Genomic DNA, 12,391 nt, shown 5'->3' with positions numbered 1-12,391 from the left:
GAAAGCAGAAGTCCTGCTTCAACACCATCCCTTCCTTTGTTCCACATAATTTAAAAAAAAAAAAATCAAGGTTTAAGAATGTATATTTATCTTTCTACTATAAACATTTTTCTGTGCTTTGTCTACTTGTGGATTTAAAAACTTATAAAGAAATCAATGGCATTTACAATACTACTCCATAAATATTGTTCAGCAAAGATACTGGATTTGTGACCAGAACTATGAAGAAAGAGATATAACATTTTACAGTGAAGGTTTTACTGGTTGAAGATTCTTCCAAGTGTGAGGGCCTAATGTGTTTTTAAGCACATTCTTTACAGCTTATTTCATTTCTGAAGAGTCAAAGATGCTAGATTTTCTTTTATCCCATATTCCCACATCTGATTCCTTGATTCCTTTCTCTGCTGGAGTGTCACTCCAGGTCAACTTTTGTCTCGGGTGCATGGCCAGTCAACTGAACTCTTGTGTGCCCTTAAATGGGAAACTGTGTTGGCAGTCTAGCTGGGTATAAAATTCTAGATGCTGAAACTTTTCCCTTTAGCACCCAACGACCTGCTCCAGTGTCTTCTAGAAGCCATGTTGCTAATGGAAACCCTGGCATCTCCATTTGTTTCTGACTTCACAAAACACACCTTATTGGTTCTTTTTATTCTGCCAGCTTCTCAGAGTTTCTTGCATTTCTTGGGTCTTGGTCTGTCTGTTCAACCTACTCTGAGTCTGGGGGCTGCAATCCGAGTATGTGTGTTCAGTTGTCTGAGTTTTCTCCTCTGTGTTGCATTTTTCCTCCTCCTTTAGAATTTCTATAAGTGAAAGTTGACGCCCAGGATATGCCCTGCATGTTTCAATTTTAACCAACCTTCCCATCTCTCTCTCCATGTGCTGTCTGGGAAGTGTCCTTTACTTTCCACACACTCCTGTTTCCAGTCATGCCCATTTTACTCCTCAGGGCATCCCCTGGAGCCTAAAATCGGTTAGTCCTGTTGATTCCCAAGACTTTCTTCTTGTTCTCCTGTTTCCCTTTTTTTTTCATGGTACCTTATTTCTTTTTACTGGTGCCACATTCTCTCAAATTTCTTTGAGAAAGATGTTATTTAGAATTATTATTATTTACTTTTCCCTGAGTCATTACTGATTTCTGCCTCCTAAGGGTTAAGTGTTAGAGTATACCTGTCCTGGGTCTTCCTTCTCTTTCTGTAAACACCTGGTGGCCCTGCCTGCCAGGTCCTCTCTGTACAGGAATAAAGGTTGATGTGGGTACAGGCACTGGTCAGTGTGAGTCACCCTTGTCCTGGGTAGCAGCAGGCTCCTTGTTTAAGCAGGAGAGTTGACCGTAGGTTCTCTGGGAACAGGCAGGGTGTATGGACAGATGGGCATCCCTGGAAGAAGCAGGGGAGCTGGTGGGGAAGCAAGGTCCCAGGCTACCCTGATGCTGGCTGGCTATAACCTGGGGATATTTGTCCGCCTCCACCCTGGGGGACGGTCCTGCCTCTGACCTCCGTCCCTGCTTGCTGTGGATGGCCAAAGATCTCCACTCTGCCCTGCTCTGTCTCTCTCCTGCTCTCACTTTCTCAGGAGACCAGGGGACTCCAGGCCTTGTTTGTGCCAGAGGCCTTTTTGGCAATCTGGTGATGCCTGTGAAACATTTCTCAGAACACCATAAAAATATATAAGATTACTAAGGAAACCAATTATATTGAAATGTAATTTCAAATGTTGGGAAACCTATTTTGATATAGTAATATGTTTGCTTCTTTATTAAAACATTACATAAAAATGTCTGGCGGTGGGACAACCGTAATTTGAAGTCAGGGTGATATTTCAAGCTGTCTGCAAGAGCTGTAATGTGATATGAAGATTCCTGCAATTTCTGGTAGTGACAAAATCACAGTTACACCTAAACTCTTGTGAGCCTGCATGCTCACTTGAAGGGAGTGTCAAACTTCAGTTAAAGACACATTAAACAAAAGGCACATTTGCCCCATCTGGTCCTTACCTCCAGCCCTCTGGGGACTGTCCCCAGGCAGAAGACCCCTCCCTTTTTGGACAGCATTCTTCTGGCTCTGGCCTGAGCTAAACCTGCCTGACAGCAGCTGTCTCCACGATGCCCCCCGTGAGCACCTGGCCTGTACCTCTTGGAGGCATTGCCTCCCCTCTGGAGTCACAGGTGCTGACGCTGGAGGACCTGGACCTCCTTCCAACATCTCCGGCTGCAGCCCCTCCTCTTCTCTCCAGCAACTGGCCCCAGGACTCCCCACCCTTCCTGGCCTGCAGATTGTCCTCATTTTGATTCCCGACACCATTATGGCTTTATTATTTGTTTTAAGCATCTCTCTAATCAGACCCGGGGTGTCCCCTCCCGAGGTATGTGTGGTACTCACTCTGCCATCTTAAACTCACTTCCCAGTGGCACCGTGGGCCTCCATGGTGTGCACGGCTAACCCACTCCTGTGGGCACCGGCCACGGGGCCCCCCGGTTGTCACCTGTTACCTCTTCTAAGGGCACAAGCTCTGCCACACACGTTTCCTTGCAGAAGGTCACAGAGCCGGAGGAGGACGTTCGGGTCCCCACGGCACAGCACCTCCTGTTGCACTTGTTGAAAATAAATTTACACCACGTTTCTCCTTACAAACTTTCTTAATTCCCTTTCTAGAAGGATCCTCCAAATGGTTAGTTTGTTTGTAAAAGTTCCCCTGGGGAATTTAGAATACTTTAAATTTTCAAAATTTCAAGTCGTAGGCACCGGATCAGGGCCCAGTGGATGTCAGAGGCTGGCCTTGCTTCCTGCTTGAGGCCCCTTTGGGGTCCTGGGTGTGCGTGTGTCATAAGCGCTGGGTGGCCCTTAAGCCTCCTGAGGAGGAGAGCTCTGCACCAGGTGAGGACTGAACGCCAGTGACCTTGGTGGAGGTCAGGCTCTGTTGCGTCAGGAAGGGCGGCTCTTCAGAGGCTGCTGCAGGTGGGGTTTCCTACAAAGTGGCTGGGGGTGAAGGCCAAGGACCAGGGTCAGGCTGTTACAGGACATGGGGCTCTGAGGGGCTGTGCAAGGGGAGAGAGCCCCCCACCAGGGCAGGGCCTGAGCTGCTCGGCCTGTCTGAGGCTACGGCCCCTTCTCCAGGTGGGGTCTCAGACCCAGCGTTCCCGTCTCGCGGACTTGATGCAGCTGGAGTGTGGGATTGCTTCTGGGGTGGCCTCCCCTCTGACCTGGGGCTGGCACAGCACCTCAGGCCAGGCAAGCTTGGAACTGGTCCTGGAGGACTTGGTGTCAGTGTCCCCAGGTGTACACGGAGGGCCTTGACCTGTCTGACTTCTAGGAGCCCTCCCAGGACCGCCCTCTTTCCCTTCCTGGCACGGAAATGTCTGTGCAGGAAGGAAGCAGCTTTCATGTGCACCCCTGGGCCTGCTCTCCAGGCCTGACGCTCACCAGGACCCTCTGAGGGTGGGTCCCGTCCTGTCCTTGTCCTCCACCCACCCCACACGGTGGGGTTAGGTTCACCCAGAGGCTCCCACCCTCACCCCCAGCCAAAGCTCTTTGCTGGGCATTTGGAATTGAATTGGAAATTCAATGCGGGAAAAAACTGCCTTGAGGCCTAGATACTGGCCTCTGGGGCGACGCTAAACAGGACCCAGATGCCCCAGCTCTGGGGCTCAGGAATGGTGAGGAAAGTCGGCTGCAAGCGAATACCGGCCCTTCCCAGAGGCCGGAGGAGGCCAGGCCAGGAAGGGGCCCGCTGTTGCACGGGGAGCCGCCCCGGGCACTGACTGTGCGCCCACGCACGCGGGGCGGCCGCTGGCCTGGAGTATGGCACAGACTAGGGCCGGGATGTGGAGCGAGCGTGTTTCCTGGCCGAGGTGCCGTTTTTTTCAGAAGCCCCCGCGGGTCAGTCCCGGGCAGTGGCGACGCCTGGGCCGGGTTCCCCTGCCTCCTGGGGCCGTAGGGCGCGGTGGGCTGGGCGCACCGGAGGCCGCGCGATACCCGCTCCGGCCCCCGCCGCGGCCGCCTCTGCAGTGAGGCCCCTGCGCGCCTAGGTGGAGCCCGACCCGCGGTTTTCGGCCGGACCGGCCTCGCCTGACCCGCCGGCGCGCCAGGCGGGGGCGCTGCAGGGCGGCGGGGGTCCCCCGGGTCCCCTCCGCGGCCCAGTACGCATCGGCGGCTCGGCGGGCCGGGCGGAGCGCAGAGGGCGGCGGGCGCCGGCCGGAGTCCGAGCGCCGCGCTGCCCCTCCCGCCGCCTCCCCAGAAGGGCCGAGCTGAGCGGGCAGTGGGCACGCGCCGAGGGCCGGAGCGGCGGCATCCCGTGGGCGAGGCGCGCATTCTCGCCGGCCCCACCTGTCGGCGCGGGCGCCACCGGTCCCGGCCTCGGCCCCGGCCCCCGGCAACGCCAGCCGGGCGGGCGGCCCGCGGGAGCGCCGGCCCGGTCTCAACCGGCCACCGCGGCGGAGGCGCGAGCTCCCGGAGCGCGGAGGCCGGCACCGTCCGAGGGCGACCGGGCCGCGCAAGTTCTCTCCCTGCGGGCTGGGCCCGGCCGCGCGGGCCCCGGCGGCGGCGATGGTGCGGCGGCCCCGCGCCCTGCGCGCAGCCCTGGCCCCGCGCCCGGTTTTCCGAGGCGGCGGCGCGGCCCCCTGAGCCCCGGGCCGGAGCGAGCGCGGCGGCGGCGGCTTTGGAGAGGAAGGCGACGCCGGGCAGCGGCGGGAGGCGACAGGCGGCCAGCGGCCGGGCCGTTGCGCAATCTGCGGCCCGCCGTCCGGGCCCTGCCGGCGGCGCGGCTCCGGGGGCGACGGCGGGGCTGATTCATGGGGCCGCGGCGGCCGTCCCCCCGCGCCCGGGCCCCCGGCGCCCCGCAGCCCGCGATGGTGGCCGGGCGGCCGCCGCGGCCAGAGCCTCGGTGCTAACCTCCCCGCCCCGCCCGCCCCCTCCCCCTCCCCCTCCCCGCGCCCCCGCCCGCTCCCCTCCCCCTGCCCAAAAAGACACAGCCCGGCTCCCGGCGCGGCGCCTCCAGTCGCGGCGGAGCGCGGCGTTGGCGCGGATGGAGGGCGCGAGCGGGCGGCCGCGGCGGCTGCACCCAGCGGGGCGCTGATGCGGCGCCTGGACCTTCGCTGCTCGACTAGGGGGGCGTCGGCCGAGTGGGCACTCCGCGATGCAGCTCTTGAAGGCGCTCTGGGCACTCGCGGGGGCCGCGCTCTGCTGCTTCCTCGTCCTGGTGATCCACGCGCAGTTCCTGAAAGAAGGTAATTGTCCCCCGCGCGCCTGGCTTCCAGCACGTTCCGCCGCCACCGCCGCCGCTCTCGGCCCGGCCAGCCTGGCGCTACTGCGGGGCCCGGGCGGCCGGCACGGACCCTGCCCGGCGCCCGGCCGGCGCGGATCCCGTCGCTCCGCTCACATCGGGGGTCCGAGGTGGCGCGCGGCGGGGTTTTGGCGCGGCGGCCTCGGAGGCTCTCGCGCCGCCGGGGCTCCGGCCCGTTCCCGGGCTGCTGTGCCGTCCCTTGCCCCGCACGGCTCGTTGGCAGCGGCGCCCGGCCGCTCTCCGCGGGCCTTCGGTAGATGGCACCCGTGCTCCACGCTGGCGGGCCTGACTCGGGGCCCGGGCGCCGGGAGCCCAGGGCGAGGCCTGCGCGCCCGCATCCCGCTCTCCACGCCGCCTTCCGGACGAGTCCAGGACCCGCGGCCTCTGGGAGCAGTGACTTTACAGCCAGAGCGCCTGGCCCCGCACCAAGTCCGGCCCTCCTGTCCTCCCGGTGCCTGCTTGAGAGCGGGGCTCTCTTTAGGATCCCGTTCTTGGGACTTGGTTGAGTCGTGCAAGTTGATAGTGGGACCGGCGTAGCTGGAGGAATCTGTGGGAGGGGTAGCCCTGCACCAGGGTTCCAGGGCAGGAGTACACGGGCTGGTATGGTCGTGGTCGGTGGGTGCCCAAGTACCCAGGGCACTCCTGGAAACTTCCTGGCTCTAAGGCCAGCTCTCCTGGAGGAGGGCTACCCTGGTGCACCGTGGGCTCAGCCTGGTTGGCCTCTGACCTAGGCACTCACGGCCCAGGCAGCACCCACTGCCTGCCTGCAGCTAGCAGTGCCCTTGCCCGCAGGCACCTTGCCCCCAGCGCTGCCTAGTGCTGCCCCTGGCCATCAGGGAACACCAGCCGAGCTCAGAGCTGGTGTGGCCCGTAGTGTGGGCAGATCCTCATTAGCTCGGGGCTCTTACAAAGGAAGGGCTTGCAACCTTCAGCTGCTTCCCTGACTAGTTAATGAGCTGCCTCTGGCTTCCTGGGGAAGCAGGTAGGTGTAGGAGGCCAGCCTTGGTCCGTCACCTGCTCCGTTGGCCTGGTGTCCTTTTCCTTCTCTTGATTTTGAGTCAAGGCCCTGAAGGGAGAGGGGACTGTCCCAGGGGCTGCTGCAGGCCTGGCCTGCCCTGAGAGGGCCTGGTGAGTTTCTGCTGAGCTGGAGGCCAGCTGTCCACCACCGACTGGCTTGCTGACTTGCTTCAGGAGAGGGCAGTTCTGCTGGGGGTGGGTGGTCCCCCGGGGCTGGAAGGCCTCCCAGGGGCTGATCTTGGCTGTGTCCTCTGCCAAGTGGCCAGGGGTCCCTGCACAGCTGGGCCTTCTTGGGCCACAGTCCTTCACCCTTCCCTCCCACTGATCTTTCCTCTCGGGGGGAATTCATTTTGAAAGGGGGACTCCTGTTTTCACTGCTTCTAAGATCGAAAGGGCCTCGCTCTGTGGGAGTTCCTGTGATGAGGGGGATCTTCCATGATTTTAAAGCTGCCTTCGTAAGAGAGGGAAGCTCTGATAGCCTGGGGCTGGACCGTTCCCTTCTGCTTGCCTGCTGGGAGCTGACCGGTCCTGCTGTCTTTACAGGGCACTGCCGTCCTCCTGAGGCCCCGCGTCTTAAGGTCAAGACGTAGGTTTTGGTGAAGAGAAAAGAGTGTTTATCTCTTGGATTCGAAGAATCTGGTTGTGGGGCTGGTCGGTGTTTTAGAGACTAGGCTTGCTCTGAGAGGGTGGTGTCTTCTGTGGATGGGTTACTGGAGAGCCCTGCACCGAAACCTCAGCGTTTACTCTGGAGGGGCCAGAGGCTCATCCATGTTCTTGAAGACGGTGTGGAGACAGGAAGGTGGGACATGGGGCCAGGAGCAGATACGCGTTCTGGAGGTGCTCAGGGGAAGTTTGAGTGTTTGCACAACCCTCTAGGATTCTTCGAAGTGCCGTTTGTCCACCCTGAAATGTCACGTCCTTGCTTCCCGGGATGGGGTCCACCCTGCAACGTCACGTACTTGCTTTCTGGGATGGAGTGCCCTTTGCTCCATCCCTCTGAAAGGTCATCCCTGTCCTCTCTGAGCTGCCCTTCCTGCCCTTTGGGGTCAGGAGCCCCGGGCAGGCGCTGGGAGGGTGGCGGGCCCACCCTGGATGCAGGGGAGACACAGGCCCTTCCCGGCTGGAGGCTGCAGGTTCCAGGCCACTTCCTTCCAGTGGTGTGCTGGCCAGCGGGAGGGAGGGAGGGAGGGAGGAAGGGAGGGAGCGAGGCGGGCAGACGGACAATTGTGACTTGTTGTCTGTGGATGAGTGGGAAAGTGCTGTTTAAATAGCCATTTCCCTGAATCAGGTTTTTTCAGAGGTGAAGAATGAGGGACCCAGGGAGCCGTTTTTCCACACTTTGCCTTTTGTGCGGAGATGCGGGCCACCCCATGGCTAATCCGTCCCCCTCTGGCCAGTCTGTCTCCCAGTGTTGGTGAAGATGAATAGGGCTGTGGACGAGAGAGAGGCGTATTGTGGTCCCTAGTTGCAGCCTTGGCTGGGCCGGTCTTTGTGAGAGCGTCCTGCCCGCCACATCGGGCCTGGCCTGGGCGGCTGGAGGGCTGGTGAGAAAGGCCCCGGTCATGACCACGGCCACGGCGTGGGGTGTGGGAGCTCAGGGACCAGGGTAGCGCCTTCTCCTGCTCGCCGCTCGGGACACCCTGACCCTCCTCTGGAAAGCCAGAGCCGTCCTTTGTTTCTGGATGCAGCCTGACATGCCCTGTGCTTGTGAACTACAGTCAAGGTGCGGGGGGGGAGGCAGTCTGGGGAACCGGATTTCAAATACAGCCTCTTAATCGGGGTTGGGGGCAGAGCATCGGCGTGGTGGTGCACTGGGAGAGGGCAGAGGGGAGACACCCTTTTCTCTCCCTAATGACACTTGGTCTCAGAACACAGCCTTAAGGAAACGGCCAGAATTAGAAAAAATATTTTCCATCTCCCTCTACCAAAGACTTTAAGATATTTTTCTCCCAGCCTTTCAGTTACTGCACAGATTAAAGCTTTCACATTGCTGCTGATGTAACAAGAGCAGTAAGTAACTACTCTACAGAGAGGCAGGGAGATGGGCCATTTGGCTTTTTCCTGGAGGTGAGGACCTGAGGTCTGTCTGTCTCCTTCACTCCTTTTGGGGGCAGGGGAGCCTGGGAGGTGGGTGGGCGTGTTATTCACAGCCTTCGCGTGTTCCTATTGAGAACGTGTTTCGGGAGACGAGCATGTGTGTCTGGCTGCCCTTGCAGGGGACCCGGCCTCGATTCCAGAGGTCCTTTCTCAATCGCCACTGCTTTCTGAATTGGACAGCTGCTCTGAGGGCCAACTGTTGAGCAAACAGGATTCGACTTTTATTTATTTAGTTAGCTCTTCATTCTGGAAGTGAAGCGGAATTCTGGGACCCGGTGGCTGGGAAGGAGCACGCTTAACCACGTGAAGTCCCTTCACGGTCTTCTGTTAATTGTCATGGCTTTGCGCGCTGGTCATTAATTGCTGTAGTCATTATGAGATCAGTAGTTAGTACAGTGTTACTGTGTACTGTGTCTGTTACAGCTGTGAGTTTACTTTAAGACGTGGACAGAGGTCTTAGGACTGACGTAGCAGAGTTCCTGGCACCTTGGAGTCCATCGGAAATATTTGTTGGATCCAAAGATCATCCCAGTTGTAACACGTATGGGGGTCCCAGGGGCACAAGCGGGCAGGTGCCTGTGGGCCGCCCACTGTGGGTTGGGAAGGGCTGTGGACCCCACGTCAAGCTTCTGAGAATAGGAGCAGTTTTGGGGCCCAGGCTGCACCCAGATCGTTCTCAGAGGCTGTGAGAGCGGAGGAGGATCGGGGACAGATGCTTGGGGCCTGCGTTCCAGATGCTTCCGGCCACCCACCCAGACCTCCCTGCCGGCTGCGGGGTGCCCAGCCTGAGTCTCTGGGCCGCGTGCAGAGGGACCTGATCAGGCTTCCTCCCCTGCCCCCCAGCAGAGTTTATTTGCGAGGCCAGGTGAGTGGGGCTGGCTGCCGGGGAGGCGGGGTGGCATCGAAAAGGCGTGGAAAATAGCCCAGCTCCTTTATCATCGTTTACTCCCGTTTCCGTGTGACGAAGGATCTACATAAAACCCACACTCACCGTAATGGGAGCCTCGTTGCTGAGTGCCTGACAGCCGCAAAAGTGAAAGCAGAAAGGGACTGGACACAGAGGTGACTGTTCAGGCGTGAGGGGCCCCCGCGGCGTGGCCCGGCTGCTGTCACACTCCGCAGGGCCTGGGCACACGCGTGCACACTCAGGAGGGCCACTGTTAGCCTGACGCCCCCGCCACAGCTCTGGATGTTCTTCAGGCCCCGCCTGGCTTCCGTCCCGAGGGCGTTGGGGAGCCGTGCAGGGGACCACGCGAGTACCAGCTCGGGGGTCTGACACCAGGGTGTCTGCGCGTCCTGGGGACGCAGCCCTGTGCAGGGCACCAGCAGAGAGGGGGCAGTGGGGCTGCCAGGTCCCCTCCCTGGTGGAGGGCCGCCAGGGCCTGGAGGAGACGGGTCGTGGTGGGTCTCTGGCGACGCATGGAACACTGCTGACGTTTCCTATGTGTGAGTGTGTGCGTGGATATGGTGACGTTCGCTAAACTCTCACGTGCGTTATACGTGATGCCCTTCGGCACGTGAAGTAGGTGAGATACATTGTGAACTTGATCTAGAAACGATTCAGTGAACTTGATCTAGAATCAGGGAGCCGTCCCTGTATCCCTGCACTTACATGTCAGTAAATAGTTACAGGAAATGCATGGAGTATAATATGAACCTATGTAACGTGTAATGTAAAGTATGTAATTATGCATCTGTGTGTAACACGTGCTGTTGTTCACACACATTTAATAAGTGGATTCAGGGCACCTTTGAGATGCATGTTGATGACCCCTGCAGTCACTGCCCTACTGTAGTGGTGACCAGCTTGCCCTCCTGTGACTTTTTCCTTTAATCTTTCCTTTCATCAAGTCTGTTCCTGTGTGCACACACAGGCACACACACGTGTAACATACAAACATGTAAACACACGCACACATGGACAGGCACACAGGCGTGAATGGACACACACACACACCCCCGTGTGATGCAGCCCCCAGCCTGGAGGCGGGGAGCAGAGGGTGAGGCCTCCACCTCCGCTTCTTGGCCCCTGCTGTCCTGTCCCTGCACCCGACACCCTGCGGGGTGCCTTCCAGAGCGGCCACGTGCTGTTCTGTATTTTCACAGATGAAGCAAGCGAGGCCCTGTGAAGTCCAAGGACAGGCCCAGGTCACAGAGGTCAAGGGGACATGGGCCGATGTGTGGGCTCACTTTTTCTCTGCTTGGATCCGGGGGCAAGTGGCAGCCCAGTCTTACATCCATCTCCCCTCACACATCCTGATGCCTGCCTCGCCGACTCAGCGCCTGGCCTGTGGCTCACATGTGCTTGTGCAGATGGCCTGTGGGATTAGGAAGCCGGTGGCAGTGTGATATCAGGCAAGTCACTGGGCCACCGGGACCCTCAGTCTCCTCCTCGGCAGGATGGAAAGGATCGTAGAAACTGATGCTCTGGGTGGTCGTGACGTGGACAGACGGGCCACTCCACCCAGACTCGCTAGCTGAGAAGGACGTTCGCTGATCTCGGGTGGAAGCTCCGCCAGGGGCTCAAGCCTCGGCCCGGGTCCACCCGCCACTCCCTGCCCCTCGGAGATTCCTCCTCCAGCTGACTCAGCCTGGGAGGCCTCGGCTGTGGCCGCCAGCACTTTCTGGGACGCTGGGCCCTGGCTCCAGGGAGTCCCCGGGGAAGGGCAGGGCCCTCCGTCCGTCCCTCCCCACCGAGGGCTCTGACTGCCAGCCTAGCCTGTGCTCTCTCTCTGAGCGGAGTGACAGCCTTTTCAGAGCCATCTCCGCAGAGAGGGCCTCCCAAAAAGAAAGGGGAGCGCAGGACAGCTGAAGGGGTGGGGGACAAGCTCAGCCCCTGCAGGGCCCCTCTGGGAGCCATCAGACTGAGGGTCTGGGCCGTGTTCCTGGGGGAGATGGCCCAGGAAAGAGCCAGAAGCAGGCCTGGGCCCTGAGAGCCTGGTGGGCGGGGGTGGCCGGGGGCCTGCCGGGGTTTGGCGGCCACTGACCAGGCTCGACTGAAGCCCTGCCCTCCCTGGCGGAGTTCCCATCTCCAGGTGGCCCTGGAGAGTCAGGGGCTGGAAGGCCGGGACCTGCCCACTTCCTCTGCGTTACCTAGGCCTGAGGGCGGGATGACTGCAGTGCCGGTGTGGGGCTGAGGTGCTGTCCGCACGGGTGGCCCACAGCTGCGGGGAGCGGGGGCTCACCGGGCCTCCGCTGAGCTGGCAGCAGAGAGGCTGGCGGTGGAGGGATGTTGCTCTCGGCCGACCCCGTTCCCCAGCCGTGACCTGGGTGGCAAGAAGGACCAGCCCCTTCCTTCCAGGCACTGGTGTGTCTTTGTGTGGGTGAAGGGCTGGAGGGCTGGACGCGGGACCACCCCTCTGGAGGGGGTTGGGCACGCGTTTGCAGGTGGGGAGCAGGGTGGGTATCCCCCAGAAAAGCCTGGCTTTGCTGGATCATCCTCTTCAAGCAGTCCACACGGCGGGCGGGTGCTTCTGCCACTGGCTGCCCACGATGCCCAGACAGCCCAGGGCGGAAGCCGGGCCACGTGCTTGGTTGCCCTCTCTGGTGGTGTCTCCGAGGCCGCCCTGCATGCACCCTGCCATGCCCGGCTGTGTGACCTTGACGGTGTCCACGGTGATTTCCATACGCTCCTCCGTGAATCACGTCGCCCCTTTGTCCAAACACAACTTTTCAGGGAGCGGGAGGGAGGCCGGCCCTGTGCTCCAGCCCCTCTGGCCCCCAGGGGAGCTCGGGGGGCACTGCCCAGACCACCTCCATGTTCCCTTTCAGCATGAATGTCCCACATGTCCTTGGAGAAAGCAGGTCACAGACTCAGATCACTGCTCCGGGGACCTGAGTGGGGCGTCATGGCTGAGACCCCAGCCCTGTGGATGGAGTCACATGGCTGGCCAGGCCAGGCCTCGGGGTGTGGGTGCATCTGGTGGTCCTCACGACCCACCCTTGGGGGTGGGCAACCCTGGGTCCGGCCTTTCCTGTCCACAGGCCCATGTTTATTTGC

The 12,391-nt window shown here is 60.1% G+C and overlaps 1 protein-coding gene across 2 annotated transcripts in view; it reads left to right on the top strand.

Moving 5' to 3' along the window:
* Nucleotides 1-12,391, top strand: part of TAFA5 (TAFA chemokine like family member 5) — a 195,204-nt gene that overhangs the window by 70,133 nt on the left and 112,680 nt on the right. Inside the window, exon 1 of one of the 2 annotated variants that reach the window (XM_061205501.1) lies at nt 5,050-5,221. The exons of the other annotated variant lie outside the window; for it this stretch is intronic. Within the exon in view, the coding sequence (XP_061061484.1) occupies nt 5,131-5,221 (91 nt within the window). The 5' untranslated portion in view covers nt 5,050-5,130. Of the gene's footprint in view, nt 1-5,049; nt 5,222-12,391 lie in introns of those variants that run through there. 2 annotated transcript variants of the gene reach the window in all.

Source organism: Eubalaena glacialis, chromosome 11 (assembly GCF_028564815.1).
Source record: "Eubalaena glacialis isolate mEubGla1 chromosome 11, mEubGla1.1.hap2.+ XY, whole genome shotgun sequence".
Lineage (NCBI taxonomy): Eukaryota > Metazoa > Chordata > Mammalia > Artiodactyla > Balaenidae > Eubalaena > Eubalaena glacialis.
Note: the sequence above shows the minus strand (reverse complement) of the source record. Positions and strands in the feature narration are given on the sequence as shown.